Raw genomic sequence first — 22,597 nt, 5'->3', positions numbered from 1 at the left:
GTATTTTATGAAATAACAACAGTAGAACATTTTGTTGGGAGTAATCCAGTCTGAATGCTAATGCCATAAGGATGTAGCTCACCCACAAAAGCCATATACAAGGAAACTATCTATAGTTATAGTTATAGTTTATTTATTGTGATATTCTCTGGAAACTGGAGGAGGAGTAGATCTCATATATAGTATATGATATCGGTAAATAGTACACCTTAGAAAAAAATGTTCTTGCATGTATAAGACAATAGGATTTATGTAAGTTCATCAATTTTCAATTTAAATTGAAAAAAGAAAAAAAAAGAAAAAAATCTGTTAATAGCAAAGGCACCACTACATAACCTGCTTGATAGGTGTAAAAACGTTTGAGATGCTAAGTTGTATGGTTCGGGAGATATGGTGTGGACAAGAGCACTACCCTCAAATTCCCTAAGTTCATCATATTTCCATGGAAACGACAAAAATATAAAATTCTAAAAATCTCTAAATAGCAAAAGGCACTTCCACTGAGAATGATTGTTAAGTGTACCAAGTTTTGTGAAGCTAGGTTGTACGGTTTAGAAAATATGCTCTGGACAAGAGCAGTACCCTTAAATTTCCTAAGTTCATCATATTTCCATGGAAACGACAAAAATAAAAAATTCTAAAAATCTCTAAATAGCAAAAGGCACTACTACTGAGCCTGATTGGTAAGTGTACCAAGTTTTGTGAAGCTAGGTTGTACGGTTTAGGAAATATGCTCCGGATAAACAATGATTACAGATGGACAGATGGACATACTGATGGCTATAACAAGTAATAACCAGTGACATTTAGCATACACTAGAGTTGTGTTCATAACCCTGACATTATTGCAGGGTCTTAGCTCATTCTGAACAGTTATGATAATCAAAGACAACTTTTCAAAAATATCTTATAATAATTTCATGGTGTATTTTCTGAAATAATTAAACTTCAGTGAGCTTTTTGATAATTTATTTTAAACTCAGTTTTGTCTAGTCACTTAAATCAATACAATATCAGAATTAGACCCCCTTTCATGAAAGTGTGTAACTACATCTTTCAAGGTTTTCAGTATAATGGGTACAATGATGGGCACGAAGCACCCATTTCCTCTGCAATCAGTGGAACATTTGTGACATCCCAGAGGGCATGTAATGGGGCCTTTACACAGGAAGGTTGGTTGCTCAAAGGTGGCTCAAAGGAGGCAGAAGGGAGGCACAAGCATTGCCGTTGTTGCAAAATGAAGGCACAGTGGTCGCCCAATGGTCGCAAGGTAGAAGATGCGTTCTGCTGCAGATGTATTCCGTTAATCTGGGCGATGCTTCTGCCTCCCTTGTGCCTCCTTTGGGCAACCAACAGCGTGCACTGAACAATGACTCCATTCGGCAACCACGACAACCCTTGAGACACCACGGCAAGTCTTCTGCCTCCTTCGATATACCTGTAGTGCCTTGTCAGCCTGACTATAAATGGAGGGCTTGTACCTGCAGTGTTTTATTGTGGTTGCAGACACTGAACAACTCGAGCAGTTAATGCTGAACAACTGCTGGAGCTGGGTTTAGGCGACCATTGAGCGTCCTGGCCAGTTTTTGATCGCTCAAAGGTGGCACAAAGGTCGCAGCCCTGTGTAAAAGGGGCTTAATCTTGGGGTCACACTCTTTAAGGTGAAAGTTTCCAGCACTGGTACAGTCGAACTCAAATTCATGGGGACCTGGAAACAGTGTGAGTTATCTGGGGTTCGAGACAACTAACAAAGTGAATTTTCGAAATTCAAACATTATGATATGAGAGATTATTACCAATTCCGGATGCAACACTAGATTTCAAGGTGTACGTAAAGTTCAGTTCAGGCTGCTGGAAGTAAAGGGGGCGGCATCTCAGGGGTATCATCCATCTCACGACCCCCATCTGGATTCATGTTCATCATTGTTCATGTCCTATCTCACTATTATAATCTTGATCCGTTTTACTTATTTCTCAATTGTCATTTGTCATCGGCAGTCACGTGTGAACACTTAAGTAGCATGCTGCCGAATTGTATACAGTAATCAGCTTGCACCATCCGCCAGTTAAACCGTTATCACCCAATGCGACAGAGGATCAAGGGAGATAACTCTGGTGACTTGCCATTATAATAACCACAAACAATAATGTTGGCGTGACAACCTTTTCTCCTTCTCTACGGGAGGATAATGAGGTTAAACCAATGGTTGGACAATCATTGACATTTATCGTAGTAAAAATTGCGAAATAACTGCCTGTTTTATAAAGTCCAGGATTATTGAATTTATGAAATACTTATTCATTAAGCACTATAAGTCCCTTTTTGTTCATAAAGTCACAAGAAAAGTCAATTTTTTTAAATAAACTGAAAAAGAAGAGTACTGATGAACCATCATTGGACAGACTTACCTCAGGTTCATGGGGATTATTCTGCCCCTTTTGGCGTACTCGCAAACACAAGTATTTATGTTTTAATCCGCTGACATTGTAAGCAAACACAACACAGTATTAGAACCATCATAGGACAGACTAACATCAGGTTCTAGGGTATTATTTTGCCCCAATGAAAAAAAACATTTAAAAAATCTAACTCAAAATCTTGAAGATGTGAGGGTCTCCTTCTTTCCCGTTTTGGGCGGCTAGGTGTAAGTGGTTGGCTACTGCCCTGTATGGGTTCTGGAGGCTGGACTATCTCTGAGGGAGGATCTGGGTATTGTGGAGGTTCGCTTCCATTTTGATTGAACAGGGGTTGAACCATGACACGTTCTGGCAGAGCCTCTAAAGGTTGATGTGGACTCTTGTCTGTGTTCTCAATGTCTACCATGACTGACTCGTTGGACTCATCTTTGTCAATTTGGCTGACTTGGGGTTCTGGAAGGGTTGGCGAGACATGATAGCAATCTAAAGACTGGACACGATATGCAGTGTCTCTCAGTTGTGTTCCAACAAACTTGCGTATATCACACCATGGGCCATCAACACTGGTGACGAGATACTGTGAACGAGAGCAAGCTTTGTTCCGATCTGATTTCAAATACACAATGTCCCCGACCTTTAAGACCTGGTGTGCTGGTAAGTTGCCATTTCCAGCTTTGGCTTTAACACTATGAGGGTGGTTTTTCACACGAGATTCGTGTTGAGAGGATATTAATGTTCTGTCTAACATAGGAATCTGTAAGTGAGAAAATTGGTCTCGTTAGGTCAAAACTTCTCGAGCTGAGAGACCACCTTGACGAATGCATGTGTTTAATGAGGCAACAGCAACAGCCAGGGTTGTTGATGAGATCGGTCCCCTTGACGGATCTGTTCGTAGAATTTCAAGTTCCAATTCTTGAATAGCTTTCTCAGCCACTCGATTTTTATTAACGTTTCTAACATGGCCTATCTCAAGTGACAATCTGTGCTTCAGCAGGAAGGGGTTGTTTTGCAAGGAGAGAAATCCTGGGGCATGATCAACACGAATGACTCTTCTAGGGCCTTCAAGTGGACACATGCCTACACACAAGCGAATAAGAGCATCACGCAGGGTACATGCCTCCTCATCTTTAATGAGACATGATTCTGTATATGATGATATACACTCTCTGGGTACAAAAATCATTTGTCGCTCTCGGCGCATCACATCAGCTGCATAGGCAATTCCTATCACTTCTGGTGGTTCGGATGTTGATTGTTCGACTCTTACTGTTGGTGTCTGTCTGTTGAAATTGTTCAATTGTTTTGTCAAAATCGAGGGCATAAAAGTATCTATGCAGAACCTTCTTTAGTTGATATGCTGAGGGATGGTTTAACTTGAGGTGTAAAGCAGTTACAACACCGTCAATAACCCTACGGGGGATAATGACACACTCTCTTGGCGGTTGCAAGGGATCAGCATACTTTACGACCAATAATCCGTCTTTAGCCATAGTGGCAACAGCTAGATAACGTTTGATATCTTTGATATTGGTCAGTTTCTTGGAGGGGCGTGTGCCTTGAACTAGGTGAGCATGAGTATGCCTCAAATCATTACATTCCCCCTGTAATGATCGCCATGTACTGCGAGTCATAAATGGCAAACAGGTTTTCCCGGACATTATATCCTCAACTGTGGTGCTTCATACGACAGAGTCTTCCATGGTTTCAATGAAGGAGCATATTTGACAAGATTGGTCAGAACACTCAGGTGCATTTCTGCTGGCAATATCTGAAGGAATGTTAGACGTTCCTGCTAGGTGATCTATTGTGGATTGATACTGACTTACAACAGAGAGAAAAAGTTGATACCCTTGGACTTGCTGAGAACTCTCCCTTGCACAATTTCCGAAAGGCAAGTACACAAGGTTTACTATCTGTGAGGACGTGTGTTTTGTGGCATGATTGTATCAAGTATGGGCTGAAGTGCCTGATGGCAGCAGCAGCAATCGACAATGCTTCAACCTCACATGGGATCCAAGATATCTGAAGTGGTTTCAACTTTGCACTGAAAAATCTGGCTAATTTCGTTTTTCCATCTCGGACAAGGTACATTGTAGTGCCAATACCTGGTTTTCTTAAAGTCCCATCTGTAACAATCCAAAGCTAATCATCAGGATGTGGAAGAGTGATTGTTTTATTCATGGCTGAGGATTTTTGAGCATAACATAACATAACAAGTCCATTTATAATGCGCCAGATTCCATTCACCAAGTTAATGCTCATAGCGCTACATAGTTTTAGCAAATATTGCTAATGAAAGGGGAGTAGAGATGATAGTGTTGTCTGAAAAGGTGTGTTTTCAGATGAGCCTTAAAGGATGAAAGCGATGGCGACAGCTTAAGATCAGATGGTAGTTTGTTCCATAGCGAGGAAGCGCAGAACTGGAAAGATCTCTGACCAAATGTTTTGAGAAGGATTTCTGGGACTTGTAACAGGTGGTTATTCTGAGAACGGAGAGATCTGGAAGGCTTGTATTTAGGCAGTAGTTCGGTGAGATATAATGGGGCTGTTTCCATGAAGCATTTATAGGCCAGGGTTAGAATACTGAATTCAATTCTGGCTTTAAGTGGTAACCAGTGCAGCGACATCAGAGCAGGTGTTAAATTGGAGCCTGTGGAGTTGATCATTTGTGATTTACTCATGAGACTGTTGCAATAGTTAAGCCGTGATATAACTAAAGATCTAGCCAAAGTGTGTGCAGCTTCTTTTGTGAGTAGATGTCGAACACTTCCGGTGTTGCAGAGATGAAAGAAGCAGGACTTTGAGACATGGCTTACATGTTGTTCCATAGTTAGTCCACTGTCCAGATAAACGCCAAGATATTTCACAGATTTTGAGAATTCGATATTGGAATCACCAACTAGAATCTTGTTAACTTGTCGTTTATTTTCAGTTTGTTCTAAGTCATCCACGACTGGATGGCTCTGGTGCAATCTTCGACATTTTGAAGCTCTGTTTCAGTTTCAGATGGCATGAAAGTCTTCATCAGTTGCGTATCATTGGCATAGCAATGATAGTTCAGTAGCTGCTTAGAGATGATATGACCCAAACTTTTAGTGTACAGTGTGAAAAGAATGGGGCCCAGAACTGACCCTTGGAGAACCCCACAAGAGAGAACATCTAAGTATGATGTAAACCATTTGAGAGCATTTCCTTCTAGTCCTATCTGATGGTGTAAACAGCAGAGTGAAAGGCATCCACTAGGTCATCAGTCCATGCAACTTTATCACTGGACTGCGTCCTGCAGTTAAAGAATCAAGAGAACCTATTGTTGCCACACAGTGTGGGAGTACCCGTGACAAAATTTTGTAGGCTCCAATGAATTATCGTAATCCAGAAACAGTTGTTGGAAGCACGCAGGACAGAGTGGCAATGCGATGAGGACTTGTTTTGATAGACCCGTCTTGCCACTTCCATCCTAAAATAGTAACTGAACGTGGAGCAATGAATGTCTTGTTGGGGGACAGTTTCAAGTTGTTTTTATCCATAGCCTGTAGAACCAACTGCCAGTTTTCAAACAACTCAGAGGGTGATGATCCACAATATAAATTGTCAGCAAGCTTCGCTACTATACCCTTTTCAATAAGATCGCTGAGAACACGGCACATGAGTTCCTCCAAGGCAGTCTATCGGGCATTCCCATCGCTGATCGTACATAAACCCTCACTCCACCGAATGGCGTTGCCACCCCACAATACTTCAAAGAATCCTTCGACAGAGGAATTTGTTAGAAGGCACTGGACAGGTCAGTGGTGATGAGGTACTTCCATTGGCTGATTTGTCGACGGGTAGAATCAATGGAGCAATGATGGTTGGGTTTGCTGTAGCGTCCTTCATCCCCATATGAAGTTACAAGACGGTATCCTCCAGATGGCCTTTTGACTAATGATGAGGCGAACGCACCGGTGGTGGAAGAAGGCATCCATGTATGGAGATTCCTCAACATGGACTACCCTTGCTAATGTGTTATTATCTGTCACATCAGTATTTGAGCACAAATCCTGCTCATCACTTGAGGGTGTATCATCAAAAATGTGTGCGATCTGCCTTGTCTTCATCATATACTTGCGCTCCCTCTCCGGTAAAAATTTGGATTCACTCAAAAAGTAGTTTACATTTGACCGTTTTGCTGCTGTGCAGATCGGACAAGATTTTGAATTCTAAAAATATCACTTTGGATACTGGCTACGCGACTCGGCCTGAGATCCCATAACCTTTACATCTTCTGATGTGCATATTTCCTCTAACAATGAGTCCAAAGCCTGAGAGATTTCAGGTTTGATTTAGGCAAGTGTGTGTGAACGTAACTCGGTCCCGTACCGTTGCTTAACTAAGCTAGGGAGGTCATTGTGTAGAAGTCGTAGCCATGTCAGTACTATGAGATTCTCTACAGTAGGTGAGACTTCCTCATCTTCTGGGATCTCCCCGCCGTGATGAGTAATACCTGAGTCGCCCTGAAGCAAGTTGTCCTCAATAAATGCTGTTAAACCCTGGTATAAGTCCTCTGGTCTCTCATCTACCCATAATGAAGGCAAATTGATTGCCATATGTACGGTAATGAAGTTGAACTTCTCACTATTGTACCCCTTGATATGACAGGACAATAGCTGGCAATCTGGCCTAACATTAGTTCTAAAGTACTAACTTTCTGAACGGCAGTTTTACGCCATGCCTCGGCAACACCCTCGCCATCGTCAGTGAACGCCCTGTTTGGGTTTGCACGAGATTTCTTTAGCCAACTACTAACACCTACTTCTAATAAAGGGGTAAATGCGGTATCTGTTGATAAGGTGTACAACAAATTTTGTTTCCATCCCTCAAAGGAATTGTCTCATTCTTTGTGAGAATCCACTGTTTTGGAGCCCTGTGTGTTTATGCCATTGTGGTAACACGTGGAGTTACTAGCACGAAATAATCAAAACATCAATGCGTTTACCTATCCTAGTGAGAGCGTGATGCTACGATATCGCCTTGGAGACGTTCACCAGTCTCATCAGTTGCTACTGAAGGTTGAATACGCTTCCACGCTGTCACCACACCAGTTAAATCTTTACTTATCACCCAATGCGATAACTACAAACCAGGAACACGCTTGTTAAACTTCAGTGTTTATTGGCAGATGTTACAGATGAAGGGGGCAAGGGAGATAACTCTGGTGACTTGCCATTATAATAACCACAAACAATAATGTTGGCGATAGACATAAGGTGTGCTTGTTAATTAGGCTTGATTGGCTGATGTCATATTGTTAGAAGGTATCCTGCCTTTTATGTAACTCCATTAGTCGCAATGAGTTCACTCCATTGTGAAGTGAGTTGAAAGTTGAATGTTTGGCGTGTGCGTTGTGTGGATGTTATGAATTATTTTGAACTGTTTGAGTCATGAGGAGAAATTTAAATGAGGTCGAGACAACCGGGCATTCAACACATCCAGATTGACAGATCCAAGTATAAATGATGATAAATATAAAAGGGAAGGTGAGTTTGAGACTACCTGAAATTTAACACATCCAAGTTCAACACAGAGGGGTTCAAGTGTATGTTTAAGGGCTGTATTTATTTAATCCTTAGTAAAAGCATACAGCCCAACACATTTTGGATAAACAGAATGTAAACAACTTAAAGCAGTTTGCCTTGAACTACCAAAATATAAATCCAATCATGGAAAGAATCTCAAGAGAAAAATGAAACGAAACACGCTTATCATACATTTCTGGATGGTGACGATTTTCTTTGTATATAGCAGATGATCAGGTTACAATTCTCAGACATGGTTAACTATGCTGGTGTCAGTCATGTACTATGAACATCCTGCATTATTTAATTTACTACATATATCTTACACTCTTATTGTATACTTGAATTACTTCTAATCAGATATTAGCCCTACTTTCATTGGCATTCACACATTTTAAAGTCGCAGTACTTATTTATGAATTGATGTTAAATGGGGAATTTTAAAATTAATTGCTAATGCTTTGGTGCTTACATATCTAATAATAGTTTTGTCCAAAGAGTCATTTTCAATTAAACCTGTTATCAATTTTGGCTTATTTTTTTAACAAAATGATTTGTGTGAAAGGAGAGGAAAAGTTGGCATATATACAGATTTTACTACATTATGCTGTATTAATCATAACATTCCCAAAGGACTGAACAGAAGACTAATGTTTACACAAGTTTGAATGCTCCTTTTAGCAAGCAATGTTTAAATTTTGTAGTTATTTCATCAAGTCACATTGAACTTCTCACAGCTGGATATTTACTAGACCGTCATCAAAAGACTTCAAAGGAAATGACTGACCAAACTAAACCCCACTCCTTGTCTTGCAGTTGTACAACTTCTTCAACAGCATGCTGTCAGAATTTGATGGGAAAGACACGATTCAGCCTAAGATACTACATGCCTTCAGTCCAACCCATCATCCAACCATATATGGTGAGTAAGCAGACATGTTCATGGACCTGTATATATATATACTTACACACAAAAGAAACGCAAGTCGAGTATGCAGTATACATGTTATTTATTTTCAACAGTAAAGACAAGAAATACTAATAGGGCAAGATTGACAAAAATTTGACTGAAGACAGTTTAATGGATTAAAAAGCAGATGACATAATTGTTTTTTTCAAATGTTAAGGGCTTACACAGTTTCGGGTCAATACCCAAAATGTCAGTCAATACCTAGTGTGACCACCATTAGCATTGATCACTGCCACACATCTCCTGTACACTGAGTGGATCAGACGATTTGTGAAGGCCCTAGGGATCCTCCTGCACACATCCAGAGCAGCTGTGCATAGTTCATCGGCAGTTTTAGGGACTGGGCGCACATTGTGCAGACGCCTTTGAACCTCATCCCACAAGTGTTCGATGGGGTTCAGATCAGGGCTGAGGGCTGGCCACGGTAGAACATGGATGATGTGTTGTTGCAGAAAGGCCATGGTAGCTCTGGCAACATGGGGACGAGCTTTGTCCTGTTGGAAAATGTGTTGTTGATGTTGTGCAAAAAATGGAACAATGTGGGGTCTGATCACTTGGTCGATATACCGCTGAGCAGTGACGCCGTGTCCCCGACCTTGACCAACATTCAGAAAGCACATGGGTCCAAGTCTGGCATTAAGTCCAATCCCTGCCCATATCATGACGCCAGGTCCACCCCATGGATCCCTTTCCACAACGTTTCTGTCAGCAAAACGATCACCTCGACACCGCCAAATTCTGACTCTTCCGTCTGCATGGGATACACAAAAGCGACTTTCATCAGAGAAGATGACACACCTCCACTCCAATTGCGATGACCCTGTGCCCACTGAAGTTGTGCTTGTCGATGCCATGGTTGGAGAACAGAACGACGTGCTGGTCGGCGACATCTGAGGTTGTTGGATCAGAGACGTCGGATCACAGTGTCCCGGCTAATGTGTCGATTATGTGTTCCTATGGTCTGTCGAGCACTTTCACTTGCAGTTAGGAATGGATGTCGCTGGTGTTGACGGGTAATCTGCCGATCTTGTCGAGGTGTGGTGACCCTAGGATGACCGCTTCGAGGAAGGTCATCTGTAGTCTGTGTAGCATTGTGTCGATGCAGGAGACGGTAAATTGTGGTTATGTTAAAGTTGAAATGACGGGCAACATCTTGGACAGACTCTCCAGCTTCCAAACATCCGATAGCCTGGTTTCTCTGAATTTGAGTTAGTCGTGGCATTGTTGACCAAGGAGTGGTAGGTCCAAGAATCAGCCAGTTTTATACCAACTACAGTTCGTGCATTTTAGATTTTGCGTGAAATGGGTGCATGATACCCACATATTCATTGAAATGGTGCGTTTTGGCGATTTGTTTTTTATGTTGGGTTTTTACTCAGGGCTTCCAAAATGCAACCAAAAATATTGATAACACCACTGGCTTCACTACATGCTAAAACTCGTATCAATTTATGGTTCCATGTTTGTTACCTATTTGCTTAAAACCACTTGCGTTTCTTTTGCGTGTGAGTATACCTTATAGGTTTTTCACATTTAAAGATGCCAAAGTACTACATAAAATAATGTTATCACACCTGTATCTTAACCATATGGGATAACAATCAGCATGGTTACTGTGCCTGGCGCCAGTACGGTCAGCCAGGGTGGCCAGTACATCAAGCCAAAGGCTACATCATTCCTCATTCTCCCATGTCACTGTCACCATACTTGGATAACACATGTCACTTAGAAGAAAAATAATGATGCTGTTCTACAGACACTTACAAAGAGATTGTGATGAATCCTGATTTGTTTTTATGCTTATCATATGATTGACATGCCAGTTTGACATTGATCCAATAGAACTCTATGATTGTGTTAACTTGCATCCGTGTAGCAATGTCCATTCCAGTAATGTTGAGATATGCCAATAACACAAGCTAACAGTAATCAACTGCAACAAATATTGTGATGAATAAGGGCTGATGTTTGTTTTCCCAATGGTCCTAGTTCTGTCACAAGCTCTAGTCGTTCGTGCGCATGATGACAGAGAAGGGTATAACATTAATCATATGTCAAGGCATTATTGATCCTCACAGAGCAAACGACAGCTACTTCTACATCATCACAACATGGGCCTGGTGGCTTCATCACAACATCCTAATGCCAGTAATTTAATCCACTCCACTGATATGTATGCTCCGAGTATACTAGATGGCAAGGACGATGATATATTGATATCCTGGTTGTTGACCATCAGGAAATGCCCCTCGTTACTTATACTAATTACCACAAACCTGTAGATGGGAGGGCTCCACTCGTCAATTCCCATGCTGGATCATCAACTGCTGCTGCATCATATCCCTGCAGTTAATAACCATCGACAAAACAAACCATGGCCATCATGATATAGAGCAAAGCTTGAAGACCAAGCTTACAGAGTAAATAAGAATTATACTGAAACAATATCCTAACTGTAAACTATATATTGACAGAAACACATTCACACGTACTCTACCATGTTGTAGTAAATCATGCTGATCATGTTTCACATTTAATACTATTATCTCACACTGATATGTTTCACATGCCATACAAGTATTTCACACTGATCGTGTTTCACATGCCACACAAGTATATTACACTGATCATGTTTCACATGCCACACAAGTTTATATCACACTGGTCATGTTTCAAGATAGACACAATATTATGGATAACAACTTCTTTAATACTGTGAAAAGCGACGTTTCGGTATAGATCCTTTTACCGTTGTCAAGCAAGACTGAATGAGGGACATAGTACAGAATATATATAGTAGGTGGAGGATAAACAGTAACAACAATTGCATACATGAGTGGGATAACATTGGTAGGTGTTGACAACAAAGGGATGCTGCTGTCACAACACGATGGACAGTGAACACATAGGTGGTAGATCTCTGTTGATTCATGGCTTGTGGCGGCGAATGTGGACTGCTTCTGTTAGTTTTCTTTTAGTGAAATCATGGAGGTTGTTGGCGAGGATTTGGACGTTGTCCCAGTTGATGATGTGATTGGGACAGTTGCTGATATGGTCCGAGATGGCTAATTTGCTGTCGGATTTAATGGTGGAGGTTTTATGCACTTTCATTCTGGTGTTGATTGGGCGGAATGTTTCACCTACGTAAGATTGTCCACAGTTGCAGTCAATTTTGTAAACTACACCTTTAGGCTCTTGGAGTTTGGTTGTGTTCCTGCTGTTGGCTCTTAGCAGGGTGTTGAGGGAGTTGGAGCTGGTGAAGTGGGTGTCGATGTTGGCTTGCTGTTTGAGGAGGCGGCTGATAATGTGAGAGGCTTTTCCTATGAACGGGAGGGCGATGCAGAAGGGCGCTGATTCGGGTTTAAGGGTCGCAGGTCTGGGTGTGGGATGTAGCACAGAGGCGATGACTTTGTCGACGAGATTGGGTGGATAATTGTTGAGGTGAGTGAAGACTTGGCGGAGGTGTTCGATCTCAGGTTTGGGGTCAGCAGAGGAAAGGTTGATGGCCTGTTTGGTGAGGGTGGAGATGATGCCAGTCTTGGTTCTAAGAGGGTGGTTAGAGTTGTGGATATACTGGTCGGTGTGGGTGGGCTACCGGTAGACACTGGTCTGGATTCTGTTTGTTGGGCTTCTGCAGACAAGGACATCAAGGAAGGGCAGTTGGTTGTCCTTTTCTATTTCGATGGTGAACTGTACTGGGGGGTGTTGTTGGTTGTTAAGATGAAGTAGCAGGGTTGGGTTTTGGTCTTGTTTTAGGATGACAAAGGTGTCGTCAACTTTCCTGTACCAGCAAATAGGATCACTGATCAAATTTCACATACCATACAAGTATGTATCACACTGATCATGTTTCACATGCCATACAAGTATATCACACTGATCATGTTTCACATGCCACACAAGTATTTCACACTGATCATGTTTCACATGCCACACAAATATATCACACTGATCATGTTTCACATGACATACAAATATATCACACTGATCATGTTTCACATGCCATACAAGTTTATCACACTGATCATGTTTCACATGCCATACAAGTATATCACACACTGATCATGTTTCACATGCCATACAAGTATATCACACTGATCATGTTTCACATGCCACACAAGTATATACATGTATCACACTGATCATGTTTCACATGCCATACAAGTATATCACACTGATCATGTTTCACATGCCATACAAGTATATCGGACTGATCATGTTTCACATGCCATACAAGTATGTATCACACTGATTATGTTTCACATGCCACACAAGTATATCACACTGATCATTTTTCACATGCCATACAAGTATATCACACTGATCATGTTTCACATGCCACACAAGTATATATCACACTGATCATGTTTCACATGCCATACAAATATATCACACTGATCATGTTTCACATGCCATACAAGTATGTCACACTGATCATGTTTCACATGCCAGACAAGAATATATCACACTGATCATGTTTCACGTGCCACGCAAGTATATCACACTGATCATGTTTCACATGCCACACAAGTATATCACACTGATCATGTTTCACATGCCACACAAGAATATCACACTGATCATGTTTCACATGACATACAAATATATCACACTGATCTTGTTTCACATGCCATACAAGTATATCACACTGATTATGTTTCACATGCCACACAAGTATATACATGTATCACACTGATCATGTTTCACATGCCATACAAGTATATCACACTGATCATGTTTCACATGCCATACAAGTATATCACACTGATCATGTTTCACATGCCACACAAGTATATCACACTGATCATGTTTCACATGCCACACAAGTATATACCTGTATCACACTGATCATGTTTCACATACCATACAAGTATATCACACTGATCATGTTTCACATGCCATACAAGTATATCACACTGATCATGTTTCACATGCCACACAAGAATATCACACTGATCATGTTTCACATGCCATACAAGTATATCACACTGATCATGTTTCACATGCCACACAAGTATATGACACTGATTATGTTTCACATGCCATACAAGTATGTATCACACTGATCATGTTTCACATGCCATACAAGTATATCACACTGATCATGTTTCACATGCCACACAAGTATTTCACACTGATCATGTTTCACATGCCACACAAATATATCACACTGATCATGTTTCACATGACATACAAATATATCACACTGATCATGTTTCACATGCCATACAAGTTTATCACACTGATCATGTTTCACATGCCATACAAGTATATCACACACTGATCATGTTTCACATGCCATACAAGTATATCACACTGATCATGTTTCACATGCCACACAAGTATATACATGTATCACACTGATCATGTTTCACATGCCATACAAGTATATCACACTGATCATGTTTCACATGCCATACAAGTATATCGGACTGATCATGTTTCACATGCCATACAAGTATGTATCACACTGATTATGTTTCACATGCCACACAAGTATATCACACTGATCATTTTTCACATGCCATACAAGTATATCACACTGATCATGTTTCACATGCCACACAAGTATATATCACACTGATCATGTTTCACATGCCATACAAATATATCACACTGATCATGTTTCACATGCCATACAAGTATGTCACACTGATCATGTTTCACATGCCAGACAAGAATATATCACACTGATCATGTTTCACGTGCCACGCAAGTATATCACACTGATCATGTTTCACATGCCACACAAGTATATCACACTGATCATGTTTCACATGCCACACAAGAATATCACACTGATCATGTTTCACATGACATACAAATATATCACACTGATCTTGTTTCACATGCCATACAAGTATATCACACTGATTATGTTTCACATGCCACACAAGTATATACATGTATCACACTGATCATGTTTCACATGCCATACAAGTATATCACACTGATCATGTTTCACATGCCATACAAGTATATCACACTGATCATGTTTCACATGCCACACAAGTATATCACACTGATCATGTTTCACATGCCACACAAGTATATACATGTATCACACTGATCATGTTTCACATACCATACAAGTATATCACACTGATCATGTTTCACATGCCATACAAGTATATCACACTGATCATGTTTCACATGCCACACAAGAATATCACACTGATCATGTTTCACATGCCATACAAGTATATCACACTGATCATGTTTCACATGCCACACAAGTATATGACACTGATTATGTTTCACATGCCATACAAGTATGTATCACACTGATCATGTTTCACATGCCATACAAGTATATCACACTGATCATGTTTCACATGCCACACAAGTATTTCACACTGATCATGTTTCACATGCCACACAAATATATCACACTGATCATGTTTCACATGACATACAAATATATCACACTGATCATGTTTCACATGCCATACAAGTTTATCACACTGATCATGTTTCACATGCCATACAAGTATATCACACACTGATCATGTTTCACATGCCATACAAGTATATCACACTGATCATGTTTCACATGCCACACAAGTATATACATGTATCACACTGATCATGTTTCACATGCCATACAAGTATATCACACTGATCATGTTTCACATGCCATACAAGTATATCGGACTGATCATGTTTCACATGCCATACAAGTATGTATCACACTGATTATGTTTCACATGCCACACAAGTATATCACACTGATCATTTTTCACATGCCATACAAGTATATCACACTGATCATGTTTCACATGCCACACAAGTATATATCACACTGATCATGTTTCACATGCCATACAAATATATCACACTGATCATGTTTCACATGCCATACAAGTATGTCACACTGATCATGTTTCACATGCCAGACAAGAATATATCACACTGATCATGTTTCACATGCCACGCAAGTATATCACACTGATCATGTTTCACATGCCACACAAGTATATCACACTGATCATGTTTCACATGCCACACAAGAATATCACACTGATCATGTTTCACATGACATACAAATATATCACACTGATCTTGTTTCACATGCCATACAAGTATATCACACTGATTATGTTTCACATGCCACACAAGTATATACATGTATCACACTGATCATGTTTCACATGCCATACAAGTATATCACACTGATCATGTTTCACATGCCATACAAGTATATCACACTGATCATGTTTCACATGCCACACAAGTATATCACACTGATCATGTTTCACATGCCACACAAGAATATCACACTGATCATGTTTCACATGCCATACAAGTATATCACACTGATCATGTTTCACATGCCACACAAGTATATGACACTGATTATGTTTCACATGCCACACAAGTATATCACACTGATCATGTTTCACATGCCATACAAGTATATCACACTGATCATGTTTCACATGCCATACAAGTATATCACACTGATCATGTTTCACATGCCACACAAGTATATACATGTATCACACTGATCATGTTTCACATACCATACAAGTATATCACACTGATCATGTTTCACATGCCATACAAGTATGTATCACACTGATTATGTTTCACATGCCACACAAGTATATGACACTGATTATGTTTCACATGTCACACAAGTATATCACACTGATCATGTTTCACATGCCATACAAGTATATCACACTGATCATGTTTCACATGCCATACAAGTATATCACACTGATCATGTTTCACATGCCACACAAGTATATACATGTATCACACTGATCATGTTTCACATACCATACAAGTATATCACACTGATCATGTTTCACATGCCATACAAGTATGTATCACACTGATTATGTTTCACATGCCATACAAGTATATCACACTGATCATGTTTCACATGCCACACAAGTATTTCACACTGATCATGTTTCACATGCCACACAAATATATCACACTGATCATGTTTCACATGACATACAAATATATCACACTGATCATGTTTCACATGCCATACAAGTTTATCACACTGATCATGTTTCACATGCCATACAAGTATATCACACACTGATCATGTTTCACATGCCATACAAGTATATCACACTGATCATGTTTCACATGCCACACAAGTATATACATGTATCACACTGATCATGTTTCACATGCCATACAAGTATATCACACTGATCATGTTTCACATGCCATACAAGTATATCGGACTGATCATGTTTCACATGCCATACAAGTATGTATCACACTGATTATGTTTCACATGCCACACAAGTATATCACACTGATCATTTTTCACATGCCATACAAGTATATCACACTGATCATGTTTCACATGCCACACAAGTATATATCACACTGATCATGTTTCACATGCCATACAAATATATCACACTGATCATGTTTCACATGCCATACAAGTATGTCACACTGATCATGTTTCACATGCCAGACAAGAATATATCACACTGATCATGTTTCACGTGCCACGCAAGTATATCACACTGATCATGTTTCACATGCCACACAAGTATATCACACTGATCATGTTTCACATGCCACACAAGAATATCACACTGATCATGTTTCACATGACATACAAATATATCACACTGATCTTGTTTCACATGCCATACAAGTATATCACACTGATTATGTTTCACATGCCACACAAGTATATACATGTATCACACTGATCATGTTTCACATGGCATACAAGTATATCACACTGATCATGTTTCACATGCCATACAAGTATATCACACTGATCATGTTTCACATGCCACACAAGTATATCACACTGATCATGTTTCACATGCCACACAAGTATATACATGTATCACACTGATCATGTTTCACATACCATACAAGTATATCACACTGATCATGTTTCACATGCCATACAAGTATATCACACTGATCATGTTTCACATGCCACACAAGAATATCACACTGATCATGTTTCACATGCCATACAAGTATATCACACTGATCATGTTTCACATGCCACACAAGTATATCACACTGATTATGTTTCACATGCCACACAAGTATATACATGTATCACACTGATCATGTTTCACATACCATACAAGTATATCACACTGATCATGTTTCACATGCCATACAAGTATGTATCACACTGATTATGTTTCACATGCCACACAAGTATATCACACTGATCATGTTTCACATGCCATACAAGTATATCACACTGATCATGTTTCACATGCCATACAAGTATGTATCACACTGATTATGTTTCACATGCCACACAAGTATATCACACTGATTATGTTTCACATGCCATACAAGTATATCACACTGATTATGTTTCACATGCCATACAAGTATGTATCACACTGATTATGTTTCACATGCCACACAAGTATATCACACTGATTATGTTTCACATGCCATACAAGTATATCACACTGATTATGTTTCACATGCCATACAAGTATATCACACTGATCATGTTTCACATGCCACACAAGTATATACATGTATCACACTGATCATGTTTCACATACCATACAAGTATATCACACTGATCATGTTTCACATGCCATACAAGTATATCACACTGATCATGTTTCACATGCCACACAAGAATATCACACTGATCATGTTTCACATGCCATACAAGTATGTCACACTGATCATGTTTCACATGCCACAGAAGTATATGACACTGATTATGTTTCACATGCCACACAAGTATATCACACTGATCATTTTTCACATGCCATACAAGTATATCACACTGATCATGTTTCACATGCCATACAAGTATATCACACTGATCATGTTTCACATGCCACACAAGTATATACATGTATCACACTGATCATGTTTCACATACCATACAAGTATATCACACTGATCATGTTTCACATGCCATACAAGTATGTATCACACTGATTATGTTTCACATGCCACACAAGTATATGACACTGATTATGTTTCACATGTCACACAAGTATATCACACTGATCATGTTTCACATGCCATACAAGTATATCACACTGATCATGTTTCACATGCCATACAAGTATATCACACTAATCATGTTTCACATGCCACACAAGTATATACATGTATCACACTGATCATGTTTCACATACCATACAAGTATATCACACTGATCATGTTTCACATGCCATACAAGTATGTATCACACTGATTATGTTTCACATGCCACACAAGTATATCACACTGATCATGTTTCACATGCCATACAAGTATATCACACTGATCATGTTTCACATGCCACACAAGAATATCACACTGATCATGTTTCACATGCCATACAAGTATATCACACTGATCATGTTTCACATGCCACACAAGTATATGACACTGATTATGTTTCACATGCCACACAAGTATATCACACTGATCATGTTTCACATGCCATACAAGTATATCACACTGATCATGTTTCACATGCCATACAAGTATATCACACTGATCATGTTTCACATGCCACACAAGTATATCACACTGATCATGTTTCACATGCCACACAAGTATATACATGTATCACACTGATCATGTTTCACATACCATACAAGTATATCACTGATCATGTTTCACATGCCATACAAGTATGTATCACACTGATCATGTTTCACATGCCACACAAGTATATCACACTGATCATGTTTCACATGCCATACAAGTATATACATGTATCACACTGATCATGTTTCACATGCCATACAAGTATATCACACTGATCATGTTTCACATGCCATACAAGTATGTATCACACTGATTATGTTTCACATGCCACACAAGTATATCACACTGATTATGTTTCACATGCCACACAAGTATATCACACTGATCATGTTTCACATGCCACACAAGTATATCACACTGATCATGTTTACCATGCCACACAAGTATATCACACTGATAATGTTTCACATGCCACACAAGTATATCACACTGATCATGTTTACCATGCCACACAAGTATATCACACTGATCATGTTTCACATGCCACACAAGTATATCACACTGATCATGTTTACCATGCCACACAAGTATATCACACTGATAATGTTTCACATGCCACACAAGTATATCACACTAATCATGTTTCACATGCCACACAAGTATATCACACTGATCATGTTTACCATGCCACACAAGTATATCACACTGATCATGTTTCACATGTAATACTATTATCTCACACTGATATGTTTCACATGCCATACAATTATTCCACACTGATCATATTCACATGCCACACAAGTATATCACACTGATCATGTTTGGAAGATGTGTGTTGATGCAGTTGACTGTTTATTCCAGACACAACTGCTGAGGAAGACGATGAGCTGCATGAGCTGACAAACCCTGACACCATCGCCATTGAGCCCAACTACAATGGCCCTCATTTGTTCTTTCCACTCACAAGTATCCAAGTTAAAGGACTCATAAAGGCATTCAAGACAAAACAGGTGGGTTGGAGTGTTGGTTCACTTCAACAGGTGGCTCGAAGTGTTGGTTCACTTCAACAGGTGGCTCGAAGTGTTGATTCACTTCAACAGGTGGGTCGAAGTGTTGGTTCACTTCAACAGGTGGGTTGGAGTGTTGGGTCACTTCAACAGGTGGGTTGGAGTGTTGGTTCACTTCAACAGGTGGCTCGAAGTGTTGGTTCACTTCAACAGGTGGCTCGAAGTGTTGGTTCACTTCAACAGGTGGGTCGAAGTGTTGGTTCACTTCAACAGGTGGGTTGGAGTGTTGGGTCACATCAACAGGTGGGTCGAAGTGTTGGTTTACTTCAACAGGTGGGTCGAAGTGTTGGTTTACTTCAACAGGTGGGTCGAAGTGTTGGTTCACTTCAACAGGTGGGTTGAAGTGTTGATTCACTTCAACAGGTGGGTCGAAGTGTTGGTTTACTTCAACAGGTGGGTTGAAGTGTTGGTTTACTTCAACAGGTGGGTTGAAGTGTTGGTTTACTTCAACAGGTGGGTCGAAGAGTTGATTCACTTCAACAGGTGGGTAGAACGTTGTAAGTACCTGCTTATGTTGTCACATGTCTTCTGTTGTTAGCAACTCCATGTGAAGTACCTGCTTATTTTGTCACATGATATCTTCTGTTGTTAGCAACTCCATGTGAAGTACCAGCTTATGTTGTCACATGATACCTTATGTTGTTAGCAACTCAGCGTGAAGTACCTGCTAATGTTGTCACATGATATCTTCTGTTGTATACCAGCTTATGTTGTCACATGTCTTCTGTTGTTATCAACTCCATGTAAAGTACCTGCTTATCTTGTCACATGATATCTTCTGTTGTTAGCAACTCCACGTCAAGTACCAGCTTATGTTGTCACATGATATCTTCTGTTGTTAGCAACTCCACGTCAAGTACCAGCTTATGTTGTCACATGATATCTTCTGTTGTTAGCAACTCCACCTGAAGTACCTGCTTATGTTGTCACATGATATCGTCTGTTGTTAGCAACTCCATATGAAGTACCTGCTTATGTTGTCACATGATATCTTCTGTTGTTAGCAACTCCACGTGAAGTTACTGCTAATGTTGTCACATGATATCTTCTGTTGTTAGCCACTCCACGTGAAGTACCAGCTTATGTTGTCATATGATATCTTCTGTTGTTAGCAACTCCGTGTGAAGTACCAGCTTATGTTGTCACATGATATCTTCTGTTGTTAGCAACTCCACGTGAAGTACCAGCTTATGTTGTCACATGATATCTTCTGTTGTTAGCAACTCCACGTGAAGGACCAGCTTATGTTGTCACATGATATCTTCTGTTGTTAGCAACTCCACGTGAAGTACCAGCTTATGTTGTCACATGATATCTCCTGTTGTTAGCAAATCCATGTGAAGTACCAGCTTATGTTGTCACATGATATCTTCTGTTGTTAGCAACTCCATGTGAAGTATCTGCTTGTGTTGTCACATGATATCTTCTGTTGTTAGCAACTCCATGTGAAGTATCTGCTTGTGTTGTCACATGATATCTTCTGTTGTTAGCAAATCCATGTGATGTACCTGCTTATGTTGTCACATGATATCTTCTGTTGTTAGCAACTCCATGTGAAGTACCAGCTTATGTTGTCACATGATATCTTCTGTTGTTAGCAACTCCATGTGAAGTACCAGCTTATGTTGTCACATGATATCTTCTGTTGTTAGCAACTCCATGTGAAGTACCAGCTTATGTTGTCACATGATATCTTCTGTTGTTAGCAACTCCATGTGAAGTACCTGCTTATGTTGTCACATGATATCTTCTGTTGTTAGCAACTCCATGTGAAGTACCAGCTTATGTTGTCACATGATATCTTCTGTTGTTAGCAACTCCATGTGAAGTATCTGCTAATGTTGTCACATGATATCTTCTGTTGTTAGCAACTCCATGTGAAGTATCTGCTTGTGTTGTCACATGATATCTTCTGTTGTTAGCAAATCCATGTGAAGTACCAGCTTATGTTGTCACATGATATCTTCTGTTGTTAGCAAATCCATGTGAAGTACCAGCTTATGTTGTCACATGATATCTTCTGTTGTTAGCAACTCCATATGAAGTACCTGCTTATGTTGTCACATTATATCTTCTGTTGTTAGCAACTCCACCTGAAGTACCTGCTTATGTTGTCACAT

General features: G+C 39.9%; 1 protein-coding gene across 6 annotated transcripts in view; it reads left to right on the top strand.

The window, feature by feature from the left end:
* LOC124139815 (serine/threonine-protein phosphatase with EF-hands 2-like) overlaps positions 1 to 22,597 on the top strand; it is a 101,516-nt gene that overhangs the window by 48,230 nt on the left and 30,689 nt on the right. For all 6 annotated transcript variants that reach the window (XM_048387650.1, XM_048387652.1, XM_048387648.1 and 3 more), the window contains 2 exons: positions 8,790 to 8,895; positions 20,272 to 20,420. In XM_048387650.1, the coding sequence (XP_048243607.1) occupies positions 8,790 to 8,895; positions 20,272 to 20,420 (255 nt within the window). The remainder of the gene's footprint in view (positions 1 to 8,789; positions 8,896 to 20,271; positions 20,421 to 22,597) is intronic.

Source organism: Haliotis rufescens, unplaced genomic scaffold (assembly GCF_023055435.1).
Source record: "Haliotis rufescens isolate VD_foot unplaced genomic scaffold, xgHalRufe1.0.p SCAF_7, whole genome shotgun sequence".
NCBI classification, from domain to species: domain Eukaryota; kingdom Metazoa; phylum Mollusca; class Gastropoda; order Lepetellida; family Haliotidae; genus Haliotis; species Haliotis rufescens.
Note: the sequence above shows the minus strand (reverse complement) of the source record. Positions and strands in the feature narration are given on the sequence as shown.